This window comes from Paramormyrops kingsleyae, chromosome 19, assembly GCF_048594095.1.
Source record: "Paramormyrops kingsleyae isolate MSU_618 chromosome 19, PKINGS_0.4, whole genome shotgun sequence".
NCBI classification, from domain to species: Eukaryota; Metazoa; Chordata; class Actinopteri; order Osteoglossiformes; family Mormyridae; genus Paramormyrops; species Paramormyrops kingsleyae.
The window spans coordinates 11,973,061-11,987,625 of NC_132815.1; the positions used below are offsets into that span (position 1 = coordinate 11,973,061).

General features: G+C 48.2%; 1 protein-coding gene across 1 annotated transcript; it reads right to left on the reverse strand.

Annotated features, from left to right (window-relative positions):
- Positions 1–589: 589 nt before the first annotated feature.
- LOC111841336 (hormonally up-regulated neu tumor-associated kinase) lies at positions 590–14,133 on the reverse strand. The gene is made up of 9 exons (XM_023807014.2): positions 13,873–14,133; positions 11,035–11,327; positions 8,959–9,014; positions 7,657–7,795; positions 6,294–6,421; positions 4,233–4,368; positions 3,213–3,387; positions 2,327–2,567; positions 590–2,237 (listed from the first exon to the last, which is right to left on the reverse strand). The coding sequence occupies exons 1-9, from the start codon at positions 14,092–14,094 to the stop codon at positions 1,471–1,473; spliced, it is 2,157 nt and encodes a 718-aa protein (XP_023662782.1). The 5' UTR covers positions 14,095–14,133; the 3' UTR covers positions 590–1,470.
- Positions 14,134–14,565: the final 432 nt, after the last annotated feature.

The following is a 14,565-nucleotide window of genomic DNA, read 5'->3' on the forward strand; positions in this document are numbered from 1 at the left end:
AAAAAATGTAATCATGACACTGTCGATTGGGAAGACAAAGCATACCCTAGATTTTAAATAACTTGTCCTTGTATCATGAAGCAGTTGATGCAACTTTATCACTGTCAAAGTAATAGCCTTCGATATCTGTCATTAGTGGTAAATACACAGGCATTTCTACTATGGGGGGTTAGAGGGGGGCACTCCTTGTATTAGGGGCCAACTTCCACATGCTCAGATGGAAATATGAGCAAGTGAGAGCCATGGCCACCCTTTCCATCTCTCTTCGGCGTTTTGCACGCCTGACCTCCCTTTGCGCCGGGGATCCGGTGCCACAACAAGTCCTCAATTATTCAGGGGCAATTCAGGCCCTTGAGAGATGCCTTTACAGGTGCATTAATAATTGGCGCACACTGTTCCCAGCTGGAAAACAAAATTTACATGAGAAAACTCATGGCTGGTACTACGGAACAACAGACCCTTGAGCGTCATGAAATACTCTCCCCATCTGCTGCTGCCGACCACACCAAATTTACCTAAATGTAGGGAGCAGTAAAGATTCTGCCATAAAAAGACACCTCAAATTTTCACTTAAAAAGTTTTATTACAATACAAGCTGTACAAAATGTTTATATTTTTATATACAAGTATAAAAATCTTTGGTCTCTGTTCAGTATAGGGTTTTTAGACACAATGCATGTACACAATGCATGTATAGTGTAAAAATTGTGGAGGTTAATATATGACGGGTTTATCTGTTTAGGGCAGCCATGCTGCATGATCCTTGTGGAACAGTACGCTGTCATTACTCCTAATGGGTGGTCAATCATCCTGGTGGCTCCAGTCGCGAGACGTCCCCTTTGTGCCCTGTCTCCATAGTGAGGTAAAGCCTCTACGCATTTCAGCTTATGGTTGCCGCAAGCTCCTTGAAGCGAAATCGCACACTTTTGGCAAACCTCCATAGGCGAAAAGCATCCTGCTTTTTGATCTGTCTATCCATCCCGCTTTCGGCGGGAGCGAGTGATAGATACATGGTGGGCGAGATGCCAGCCCATCCCAACATTAATTTGGTTTTAAAGTACTTCATTATTTTTTTATGTTCAAGCATCAGAATCATTAGAATTCGTCTAGGGGGGCTGGAGGGAGGGGGACAAATCTTAATGCGACCCCAAACGAGACCTAGAAGGGAGCCTTGGTTCTGGGAGCGAGTGGGTGGTGGGTGGTTACGGATGTCGCATTTCTGTTGAGGAAAATGCAGCATGATTCTGAAAAAAGGGATTTTCATATAAAAAGAATGGTAAAGCTATTTCTGAGCAAAGCAGAGGCTGATTTAAAGGCCCAACAGGATGGAGCGCGGCCAGGATGTCTCTTTATAGAAAACTGTTCCTAGAAACAATGTGCTCTTAGGGATAGTGCAGGACAGTGTCCATCTTCCGCCCGTTCCAAAGAGCTTTGACCTGCAGTGACCTCTCGGAGTGCCCCCCCCCCCATTTAGAAGTCCATCCTCAGCAACTCTGGCTTCTTGTCAGGTTTTACCTGGAAGGGGGGTGCAAGAGCGGGGAGGTTGAGGTCCACCCTCCTGTGTGAGTTCTTCAGCTGGACAGCGTTGCACTTGGTGGTGACGCACCCCCCGCCAGCCACCTCTGGGCCCGCTAGGCCGCGGCCCCGCTCCTTGGAGTGACGCAGACTCTTGATGATGAGGGTCTGCTGGCGTGACGAGGGGCACACAGGCGGCCGTGACCCATTCAGCAGGAATGGTGACCCGCCATGGCCGTGCCGTGCTACACCCACCCACGTCAGTTTCCGGGTTATGCCGTCCCCAAGGGCCGTGTGCCGCAGTTTGGGCAGGGGGGCCGTTTGTGGCGACTCCGTGGTGCTGGTGTACCGCCAAGGTACCGTGGGGATTTTCTCGTCCGCTGCCTGCAGGATGTCCCTAAAACGTGTTTCCTGGTGTGCCACGATTTGGTTGTGGGCTTTATTCTCCTGGTACGTCTTGGGAGAGGTGACTTTGTCAAGGTAGGAGGTCTGCAGTTTCTCCAACTTGTCCTCGGCATGCCAGTTTGATGGGTCCACTGGGTTGTCTTGGGAGAGCTCTTGGGTTTTCTGTGGCTTGACATTGCAGTTGACGTCCCTTCCCAGGTCGCCACTGGCCAGTGCGTCGCAGGGAGACGTCTCTCGCAGCCTCGAGTTGTTCGCCTCTTGGACAAAGGCTTGTGGAGACCTCTGGCAGACAAGCTCTTTCTCGGCAAATGGCGAAACTGAAACGGTATGAAACAAACAAGACAATGGATGCTCCATAACGCAAAATAAAATTAAAAAAAACAGTCCAAACAGGACTTAATGTTACCCTCAGGAAGGAAAGACTCTTTGTTTTCCAGCGTAATGGCGATCTCATTATCTGTGATGGCACCCCCTGAAGGACAAACCAGGGGTAGCAAAGGGCCACTGCTTTCATGGCTTTCTGCGTCCTCCTTTGCTGAGTTGTTGGTCCGTTTTCTGGGGTTCTGCGACACTGTCTCACTGCTCCTGTTCTGCTCTGCTCTTCGGGACCTGCCGGATTGCTTGTTCTTCTCAGATGGAGCATCTTTCTGAAAGTAAGGCAGGAACAGGTCTTTAGCTCCTAGTGTCAACAAACAACAGTGAGGAGAGTGACTCAAGGCAAAAGTAAATATGGAGTAAGTGTGGACGTCTCTGTTATCGAAACCTGAAGGAATAGAAAAACATGAAGAGCTGGAACGGGTCTGGGAAGATCTTCAAGTTTATTGTGTTTTCATAAATGGACCTCCGAGGCCCTTAAGTTAAGGATGTTACCAGAGTCACATGACCACCTCATTTTAGGGGGCGAGAGAGACAGAACATGTGTTCAACGACGTTCATTGTATGTCCGTGTGTTCAGGACCTTTCATTATTATTTCATATTATAGTACCGGCTACTCGGTTCGCATTTTGGGTAATTATAAAATTAATGTTACAAAAATGCATGATTTCACATTAATACCCTTTTGTCTCAAATGCCAAATCTGTATGTGTAATATTATTCAGATTTATGTGGAATCAACTAGCTAACGTTCATCCAACATTCATGTACATGGCTTTATCTAACTTCCACAGTAACATTGAATCCCGATGCAACTTTAACAGATGTAGGGATCAATACTAATTAGACATTTTGAAAAGTACTGGAACATTAGACTGGCGTCTAACCCTAATTAGACCACTGGCATTCTGCGTACCTTGGATTTCACACCTTTCTGACGCCGCGCCAGCTTCTTCACCAGCAGGCAGTAGGTCGCCATGATGGCGGAGGGCCGGTTGTTGACCAGCGTGTGCATGACATCAGAGAGACTGTACCCCAGGCACTCGGTCATGTAGTTCAGCACAGTTGGGTTCAGTTCATCTGGCTGGAGTCTGGGAATAAAATCATCAAATTAGCCTCCGCTCCACGCAGTATTTTTCCAATGGTTTTACGGCCATCCGGCAGGTTCTGAGAAAACGTGGGATAATCGTTAAAAATCCATCCTTACATTCCTTGTCACTGCTGAAGGTTTTGTCTTGGAAAAGCTTTCATGTGCCTGGTGTGGTCAGACCCGGGGCAGTATAGAGACCATGTGGAAGTACTCACGTTCGCCTAACCATACGACCGACGGCTTCAAGGAGAGTCTGTAAAAGGTGCTGATAGAAAACTCTCCACAATGAGCCCAGTTCCAGCCTGCTAAACTGTTAGCTTGCAGGGTTCACTGGAGACATATGGAAGGCTCGAATAAAACTGGTCTAGAAATTACAGTCCAGATCCACTGTAGCCGACTTTTACAAGGCCAATAATACAACGCAGGAAGGGGCTCCCTTCCCCGCAGTCTTTACAGCTGAAAATGGATCCCGGCCGTGCCCACAACAAGGCCCTCTGCGTGGGCCCGGGCTTCCCTGTCACTCAGGAATGCTCCTCTGTGTCGTGTGACGGGGACAACGCCAGCGATAGGGAGATAAACCCGGGCCCGGAGGCCGGAATAGCGTGGAAGCGGACGGCTCGTAAAAATAACAGCGCGGTCCAGCCGTGGAGCCACACGAGCTTCTATGGTTTCGTGTAATATTCTGCCAAACCCATTAAAATCACATTATTATGCATGGCGTTTTCCACAGGCCTCTCTCAGCACACCCCCCTGCCATCAGGGGGGTTATGCATGGCGTTTTCCACAGGCCTCTCTCAGCACACCCCCCCCCCCCCCCCCACGTTTTTAAGCCATCAAGGCCGATACCTGTTTTTGTAGAGCGCCGCGTTGAGGGGTCTCCTGCCGTAACCCGCCTGTAGCCATCTTTCCTGCATGGCCTCTTTGACGCTGGGTCGCTTGTCCGGGTCCGGCTCCAGGAGAGTCAGCACGAATTGAACAGCCGCTATGGAAAAGCGCATGTGAAAGGTGGGTGGGGGGTGTCATGTGACTGCAGATACCCTGAGGGGATTATCTTTGGATCTCTTTAACGTTTGACCGTGTCTGGTGGATGACTCTGTGCGTTTGTGCATGTTTCTGACACGTGACCAAACACGTGTTGCACTTGCGTGTGCTTTGGCATACTCATTCCGTACCCTTATTGTGTCCTATGTGCACGTGTAGTGCATGTTGCCATGTGTGTTCCATGTGCACTTTGTGTAAATGCATGTCTGTCGGTGTGTGAACATGTACATAGACTTTCTAAACAATCTCTAACAAGTTGTTTTTAACAATGTACCAGTGAAACATCCATTTTGTCAATGTGTTTTAAATTTTTTTGAATTTTTATTTTGAATTTTTACCCTTTTTCCTTTATTATTTCATTTATTTCATTCTGTGAATTTATTAGATTTTATTGAATTCTCTGATTTCCATAAGTAAACACCTTCTGGAGTTGCCGTCTTAGCAGGACTACGCCCTGAACCACCATGAAGTGTGTGAAATGTATGTGAAGTGTGTGAACTGGTCACAGATGTTCCTGTCTGAGTCACCGTGCGTCACATCACGGCCCGTAAACACCAGAAACGGTGCCGTTCCAGCCCAAGGCATCAGCCTGGCTCAGTGTTGAGTCTATTCCCATTAAAGGGGGCATCTGTGAGCAGAAAAAAATCCCCACAGTCACTCCAACCACACCTCTAACATCTGGGGCCCCACGACACCGTAAACCACCGGCGCAGGGAACATGAACGGGCAGCCGCTCGATCTAAGAATAGCTGAGACGTCACAGGACCGGCTCAGTCACACCACCGGGGGCTTTGAGCACCCGGGAGGGGGCCGTCGTCACTCTGAGACATGCTTCAAAAAGACATCACCTCATGAGAAAATCAACCTCCAGTTAGCAAAAAATATTCCCCGGTGACAGACCGGCATCCTGTAGAGCAGGGTTCTTCAACTCTGGACCTCGATTCCAAATCCAGGCCGTGTTTTCAGTTCTCCCAGGTAGTTGTTTAATAATTACTGATTCTGATTGGTCAGAGGCTTCACACTTGACTGACAGGTAAAGGAAGGTTGGAAAACCAGCAGTGCTTGGACCTCGAGGACCGTGAGTTGAATAACCCTGCTGTAGAGGGTGTGCAGCTTTTGTGCCCTGTGCTTCCTGGGAAGGAATCCAGACTCGCCGCAAACCTACATCGGATTTCCACTTTGGATAATAAGTAGATGGGTACATGTCTTGGTAGTATCTTAAATATACACAGATTTAGAAAGTAGTTCTGATTTTATTCATACCTAATGCACATGCGGGCGTGCTGGTATCAGCCTAGTAAGACCTGAGCAGAAGGAATATCTGCTAAATGTCTTAAGGCATCTGAAACATCTTAGAGTGCCACCTAGCTCATGGTAACCCGATACGAAGGACATCTTGAGACCTTTTAGTCATGGGGGAGGAGCTAATGCTCATACTTAATGAAATGAAGATGTGGTAGATTATGGGAGATTAATAGAGCAGGGACCCCACTGTACATTGTTGCTCTTCATGCCTACTGAGAGTGGTTTCATAATAATAATAATAATAAATAATAATAATAATAATAATAAATTCTGTATTGAACCCCATGCCTCCCCCAGCTTGCTCTCTGTAGGTGACAACAATTTGGCCACAAAGGCCAGCCACCTGTCGTGGTGCCCAGGGAGCTGGGGGTTAAGGGCCTTGCTCAGGGACCCACAGATGTGCCGGTGCCGGGCTCGAACCAGCAACCGTCTGATCACAGGCACAGAGGCTTAGCCCACTGAGTCACATGCTGCCCCTGTAGGGACCCATAGCTCCCAGCAGGGGGCAGCGGAGGGACAGTGGGTGAAGGGGGGGACTGCAGAAATCAGGAAACGTCTCACCTTTGCTGATGTCGGTGGGGAAGGTGCCGATGTCACCGCTGACCATCTTCTGGTGCAGCTGCTTGATGTTGAAGGGCTCCACGGTGAAGGGGAGGGTACCGGTGAGCATGGCGAATGTGCTGACGCCCCTGTGTCAGCGCCACATAGAGGTGGGAGGGCAACAACACCGCTGCTTAATGCCTAGGCTAGGGGAGCGGGCGGATTTACCGCAGAGTCAGAGTGATTCTACGTGAATCGCCTTGGATCTGGTACTTATTGCAGATAAAACTGGTAAAAAAAAATCGTACATAAAAGATGAGAGCCAGAGGGTAACTGGGCACTTAAGATCCAGGTATAAATCACAGGCGGGTAGCTGATCAAGGTATATAAGGTATATAAGTACATAGGTTCCTAGCCAGATGTTTATATTGTATGTTAGGTAATGTATCGTAACCCAAGTAAGATCATTTAAAATGTATTTTAATGAACTTTTTAAAAGTTACTTAGTCTAAATATAAGTTCCATATTTTACTGATTACATTTCTGTAAACATACAGGAAACATGTTTGGGTGCCAAAAGGCGCGGCAGTGGATGAACGAGATGATGAAATGTGTCACAAACATACAGGGACAAGATGTGCTGATCAGATCTGGCACTCAGCAACTCAGGACCGTGAGTCTTAACAGTGTGAGCAAAGTGCCAGATGTGACACTTAACACAGCTAAGGTGATATAAGGAGAGGCAGTGCCTGCTAGGCAACCACACAATAAAAGATAAAAACACGAGTTATAAGTAACTCTTATAAGGAGTTATTGTGAAAGGCATCGTAGCTGGAAGCGCGGTCCAGCCGCTCATCCAAGCCTTACGTCATGTTTGTTTATTATCGTTATTCAATCGTTGAGCAGATGACTTTACACGAGTCACCATCCAGGGCCTTTTTTTAACGAGATGTCAGCGTTTCAGATGTTCGAGGGCAGCTTGCCTCTTTACTAGCTGATGGTTTTTGTGGCCCCGCCACGTAAACGTTAATGACTGCCTCCCACGGATGGCTCGCGTCCGAGTGTGAGACCCCATAAGCGTGTGGCGGAAATCCAATCTGCGTCTAGTTAGGGTAGCTGAGCCGGGGGACCAGGTGGGGCAGGGATCAATACATTCAAAATGGAAATGCGGAGAATGAGGGTTTACCTTTACAATATAACTTAATCTTATTGAATGTAGTATGTTTAAACAGCATTTCATCTGAGCTGTAGGGGGCGCAATTGCTCCTCTTGTACCCCCAATAAAATCGCCCTTGGACTGCAGGTACCAGCCCGGAGTGCCCAGCCTGGAGCGCCCGGCCCCGCCGCCGCCGAGGAGCCGCTTCCTACCGCGCTGGCGACTTACACTGACCACACGTCCACCTTGTGCCCGTACTTCCTGTGTGCCAGAAGCTCGGGGGCGGCATAGGCCGGGCTGCCGCACTGCGTGTTCAGCAGCTCCAGCGCCAAGGCCTCCGCCTTCACCGTGTTGCTCAGGCCAAAGTCTGCAAGGAAACGGCAGCGTTGGCGCCGGGCGAGGCGTGCCCACCCCGCCCCTCCCCCCACCGCCTGTCATCCAATCAGAAACCCTTCTATTGTGAAATTCAACCCTATTAAGATACTTCCAGCTACAACACCACCTCAAACACTGGGTTCCTTGTGCAGGCCATCTTGGAAACTTTACATAAACATCCTTTTTTGTCTGAGACCCTTTTCTCTTGTTTATTGTTGATACAGGGGACAGATTTCCCTTCGCTCGCTCCCCTCAGCAGCCTCCCAGCCCTACTCCCTCTTCCATATTGGTAAATTTCTGTGGTCGAGACATAAAACAAGAATCTTAATGAGGGAACGAGAGAGTGGAAACTGAAACGCAGAGAAGGAAATGTGTGGCGAGGACAAGGGCAGTTTAGCGTAGCGCAACGCGTTTAAACGGAGTCCCCCATCCCCCCCCCCCCCCCCACCCACCTCCACCAACGCCAGGCGTTGCCGTGAAATTCCTGTTGGGGTCCTACGATGCCGGGTTAACATCGCATGATAACAGAGTCTTGACCTGGGTGACGCTTCCTGCAACGATCCTCCCTAAGCGGCCTAGCAGAGCCACATCAAGGCTGTATTTTCTTGTTCCCCACCCCCCTCCCCCATTGTATGGATGTAGAACCCGGGGCCAGGCAGTGCCCCCCCCCCCATGATACACTGCCGGCCCCTGATACCATATGAGATTAAATCCCCTAAAACGTCTCCAGAGGACTAAGCGAGCTCAGCAAATTAAGCTATGTTTTCATATTCCTTGAAGGGGTGGATTCATCACACTCTGAGGCCTGTGGGTCCCAGGCTTGGTAAGAGATATCATCTAATGAGACTAACGAGGCCAATCAGGGCTGCAGGATGGAAGGACCGTAGGTGGAGATCTCCCCTGTCAGGAGACGGCCATTAGGGGCAGAGGGCAACTCAAGGAAGTCAGATCTGAGAAGAGTACTGATGGATTTAACACTATCCCTCAGCCAAACACATGTGCACAAGCCCGCTTGATAGTTAGCTGACAGGTGGTCTGGACTATAAAGCTGAAAATGGACTTTTTGGAACCACTCCAGGTGTATGTCAAAGTCCTCACCTAAGTGAGGTGACTTATTATGGGCAGATACCGTAATACCAAAAAAGTAACACGTACCAACAATCTTAATGTTGTTGTTTTCATCCAGCAGGAAATTCTCGATTTTTAAATCCCTGAAATCAAACAAAATGTTACAAATATTACTTAAACCTGAGTAACATACTGAGACATATTTTGATTGTTAAATAGCCTGCTAATAACCACAGCTAGTAATTACTGGTGGATAAGAGGTTATGGATGAGTGGATGGTACTCATCAAAGTGCAGTCTGGGAATTCTGTCCATGATTCGGAAAGCAAAGCGGCTTATGATTCACACATGTGTTTTTGTGCCCAGACGTTTCACCCCGATGTAATTAATTCCAGCACCATAGCTGTCTGCAGCCCACCCCTCATGCCCCTCCCCTGCCAAGCTGATGGCTTACTTTACACACTACAGGTCACAGCATGCCATGCAGGCCCAAATTATCTGTGTGAAGCCTGATTGGATGGTGGTTCTGTGCTGGCCAACTGAAACTTTCCCTGAGTGATGGGACAGCACAAGCTCTGGGACCTGGCTTCGGCTGTGCTCTTATTGGCTGGGTAGGTCAGGCTCACAAAAGCAGCACAGAGTTATATCTTAACTATGGTCCCCCTATTTTTAAACTCCATTTTAAAGATAATAAATCGATTAATCGTTCATACATCCATTTCTTTCTATAACTGCTTATCCACTGCTGGGTCAGGGGGAGTCTGGAGCCTGGAAACACAAGGAACAATAAATCAATCAAAATTTGTTTAGTATGGAGCATTGTCAGGGACTGCTTTGTCACACAGGGCTTTACAGCCACTTTCCGTAATTCCCCAGTGCCTCAGATCTCCCAGTAAGGGCAGACTGAACCGTGAATGGAACCCCCTGTGGAAGGGTTCAAAGGCCGCGCGGTCGGCACAACCAAACCAGACCACCGCGGAGGCCGACACAGTAGGCTGTCCTGTCACCAGGCCACACTCTCCTGTTGCCGCGGAAACGTGGCTGCACCCGGACGCGTCCAAAGCACTCATGCGCCCGCCGCAGCCCCAGCCAGTAAACCCGCGCGAGGGAAACATCACCAGGGCTGTGAAGTGTTGAAATCCACAAATGCCTCCTGCCAAGACACCCCCCCCCCAAACCAGCACCCCCACCCTAAAACGGAGCACAGCGAGGCTGGTTAACCCCAGAGGTCCTCGACTCAATGTCTGGAACAGCAGCTTGCGTCTCCTCCCGACCACACTGGCTGTCCTTACACACATAAATGCTTTTTCGTAAAATATAAAATGGAAAATTACACCATAAAATTTTAGGCCTCAGTGTATTTAATTCAACTGCCCTCACTTAAATTTTTTTATTTATTTTTTTACAAACATTATTTCACTGCTCAAGTGCATCATAAGATCTGGATGCTAGTTAAATGCAGCCAGGTGATGCTGGTAATCCGGGAGACCAAAGCTGGTTATAGAACAGACAAGTAAGATTTCCTTATATATATATATATATATATATATGGCCCATAAACTATCCTCTACCAGATCCCCAGAGAAAACTAATAATTAGAGCTATATTTAACTAAATGAGATTTATAACCACCTATTCCGATGAATTCCAAAACATATGTAATTTAGATCAAACCTTGTAAACCTACCAAATTGCTGACAGATCCTACACTGGCAGGCTGACTTTGAATTACAAACCTCTCTCGGTAATGTTAGACAACTAAACAGCCAGTAATGTCAGAGAACTGAACAGCTTAGCACCTAATTAAAGCACAGTGGAGCGGGCCCAGGCGATGGTCAGGGCGATGGAATGAAAAGTACGTTTGAAAGAGTAGAGTGTTCCTGCATTCCACTTACAAGGAAAAGGAAAGAAAAACAAAAACAACCTGCAGACTGGTAACGGAGCCACTAGGAGCATCGTTTTGGAAGTGGAGGACCAGCCTGGCAGGCAGGGGTATATGAAGGGGCGAGGCCACAAGGGCACTAGACCCAACTAAAAGCTGATTGGGCAGCAGAGCTCCCCTCTCCAGCCACTCACCAATTAAAAACACATCATTGGCTAATGCTAAGGTTGGCCTCTCTGTATAAAGTATGGCCCACTTCATGCCCGTGAGGGCGGCGGTTACCTGTGCACGATGCCATGGCGATGCAGGTGCTCTACGGCGCACAGGACCTGCCGCGTGTACCGCCGCGCCTCCCGCTCGTCCAGCCGCTTGCGCTCGCAAATGCGGTCCATGAGGTCGCCGCCCATGCACAGCTCCATGGCCATGTAGTAGGAGTTCTCCGTCTCCAGCGTCTCATAGAGCTGGGCCACGTGAGGGTGCTGCACCATCTGGTGGATCCGCGGCTCTCGCTTCATGTTCTTCAGGACGTACGAGTCCTGCTTGGCCTTCTTCTTGTCGATCACTTTGATGGCGACCTGCAAGACCAGTCACTATTCCGTTATCATTTTTAATGGTTTACTGATGTAGTACTATAATTAAGTAATTAATTCACCTTAAATTCACTTGTTTGGACTGGCACCTCATCCTCTGCCTTGCGCCCCATGTTCCGTTGGATAGTCGGGTGTCCAGAGCCTTTACTGGAGGCTAAGGGCGCAAGGCAGGGAACTATCCAGGATGAGGCGCCAACCCATCGCAGGGCACACTCACACACCACTTACTCACACAGACACACTTATGGGCAATTTGGCAAACTACAATTAACTTCAGCATGTTTTTGGACTGTGGGGGGAACCAGAGTACCCAAAGGAAACCCCACGATGACACGGGGAGAACATGCAAACTCAACATGCAAATGCGGGCAGATCTAACCACTGCACCACCGTGCCTCCCAGGATGGATCAAAATCAAATTGATATTTATTTGTACAGCACGTTTAAAACCAGAGGTGGAGATTTCAGGTCTAGAGAGTACAAATCCAGACCAGGATTTTGTTTCAACCAAACAGTTGAGCATAAAGAGTCACAGTCACAGAGTACTCAACTGGTTGGTTGAAACAAAATCCTGGTCTGGATTTGTACTTTCTGGACCTGAAATCTCCACCTCTGTTTATAACAACCACAGTTGAACCAAAGTGCCACAGAAAGCATAGCATAAATTAGCAAGACAAAGGCAGGTAGAATTTCAAACACAACAAACAAAATTTGAGCACTAACACAGAAAAAGATCAAATAGATAGAACACAAATAAAACAAAACTCTAAATTAAATAGACGTGTTTGAGATATCAGACTCAAATGCAGTCAAATGACAAGGCAAAGAAATTGTGCAATAATTTTCAAAAAATCTATCGACTGTGTGCCTCTAATATGAGGAGTCAGGATGGCAGGATTGATATATGGATAGATGGATGGATGGATGGATGGATAAATTTGTTATTTCCATTGATCCGTCCCTCATGTGATTCCTGAGGGTTGTGGCTATTTAATATGATTTAAGTTTCTAGTGCTTACCCTCACTTTTCAGTGCAATCCTACATTGGGTATTAGAGCTCAGATCTTTACCATGGTAATATCTTCATCCAGACTGAGTGAAGTGCAGAGAGAATGAAAATTAACAAAGGCGGGCAGATCTAGCAAGGGGTCGGGGATAAATAGACACGCATTATGGACGGAGCTTGCTGGTTGCCATAGGCCACAACATCGCCATGGAAACTAACCAATAGAAGGGACCAGGAACCACACACTGTCGTTCTTCGCATTTGTGCGGCAATCAGCCAGTGACTTATGGAGAAAAAGGGCAGGTGATGCACTCGTGTTACATGCATGTAACATATGTGTTACAGCGTCGTTCCAGGGAGGCAGAAGCGAGACGAAGGGGATCTTCGGGTTTGGGGTCAAGGTCAAAGAGACAGTCCTCCAGGGGGATTCCATCGCCTTGGTTACGGGGGGCATACAAACAGAGGCAGAATACCCCCCATGACGACTTGGTTTAGCTTTAACAAATGGGGGCCAATGCTGGAAATCGTTGACAGAGTGAGATTGAGCACAGTTACGACCCCTGGACGCGGCCGCGGTCCGTTTCCAAGGACGACAGTGACCCGAATCAGCCCTTGTCACCACAAACCGGGTTTGAGGGCAACATAAAGTCACTTCACTGAGGGTTTTAAAGAGTATCACATGATGCACCAGATATGCACAAATTTATACTTGAAAAGGCTGTGATGTCAGCGTAAGGCAGTGTTAAAACTTATTTCAAATGATAGATCATTCATATTTCTGCATTTAATGCTAATTATGTAGTCTACGTTATTAAATTTCATCCAATCACTACTGCTTTTCCAGTGCAGGGTCAACAGTACATTATTAAACTGAGGTGTTACAATTAGTAAAAATAAAAACTTGATATTAACCTTTTTTTCCTGCATGCTTTTCAATAGGTTCCTTTTTCAACATGAGCCTTGGCATGAGAATGTATGTGTCAGATTTTTAGAAATGTTCATATTCTGTTAATACAGGGATTTGTATGAAAGAGAAAAAGGGCACGGTTAATTAACTGGTGTGGAAGGGGACAGAACGTACCCAAAGCTGCTGGATGGCTGTATATTACATTTCAGATTTCATTCGAATAACAGCCGCAAATGAAACAGCAGCCAGTCATAACTTGTGGAGGCAGCCTGTGTAAAACGCTCAGTAACTCCACGAGAGTCTCTGTCAGGCACCCTTGAAACTTGGAGTTTGTCAAAACACGCTAATTGTACCTTTGACAGAGATTAAAGCAGGGAAATGATTAAGGTGACTGAAGATGTGATTTTTAATGCTCTTGTTGAGCTGGAATAGGGATTTGAAGCAGATTTTGATGCAGAAAACACAAAAAAAGACACACTGTCATGCCAGACACAGAAGACTTAAAAAAAAAAAAAACCTTAAACCATATGAAACGTCGTTCTTCTCCCTGATATGAGCATATGAGGTTCCGCTCATTAAGGACCTGTCAGGGTTCCATTCTGAGCATCAGTCATTACCTTCTCGCCGCTGCCGATGTGCAGCCCCTCCATCACTTTGGCAAAGGCTCCCTTGTTGATCATTCTGCCAATCAGGTAGCTCCCCACACGTTTGGTGTGGGGGAAGGTTCTCACCGCATCCCGGGGCACCCTGCCGAGGACGGCCGGGCCCAACACCGTCCCGTCCGGCTCTGCCGCGTCTTCCGCCGGACCCTCCGGGAGAGTCGAGGTTGCTGCCGGCATCACTGCACATCCACCGGCTGAAAGACTGGACCCCAGGAGGGCCACCTGCAGGAGGCTGGATCCACCCACCTGACCGCCTTGGCCTGTCCCCACCCCCACTCCCCCGGCACCCCTCAAACAGCAGCGCCCCTCCCCAGAGACTGATCGTGCGTCAGCGATCACCGTCCCGGAGCAAGCCGGAGTGCTGAAGCACGACTGAGCCGTGGGTAATTAAGCCAGCACACCTCCCGGCGAGTTCATGTGTCCCGCGGGCGCTGACAAGTAGCCGTCATGGACACCCGACACCATAATCGCCGGAGAGCGAGTGGCATTGTGGAGCTCGACAGCAGGCCCGAGTAACCTACGTGTGGCTGAAAGAGGCGAGTATCAGCTTCTCCGTCAGGCCCCCCCACCCCGCACAGATGCCGAGCTACGAAACATGTCGACGGAAAAAGAAAAAAACAATAACAAAAGAGGGACAGCCACTTAATG

Excerpts from the sequence above, each read along its gene's own strand:
- LOC111841336 (XM_023807014.2), bottom strand. The coding sequence starts at position 14,094 with ATGCCGGCAGCAACCTCGACTCTCCCGGAGGGTCCGGCGGAAGACGCG. Across the intron at positions 6,422-7,656 it reads AAGGTGGACGTGTGGTCAGT|GGGCGTCAGCACATTCGCCA; the intron begins GTAAGTCGCCAG and ends GCGCTGACACAG. Across the intron at positions 3,388-4,232 it reads GCGGCGCTCTACAAAAACAG|ACTCCAGCCAGATGAACTGA; the intron begins GTATCGGCCTTG and ends TTTTATTCCCAG.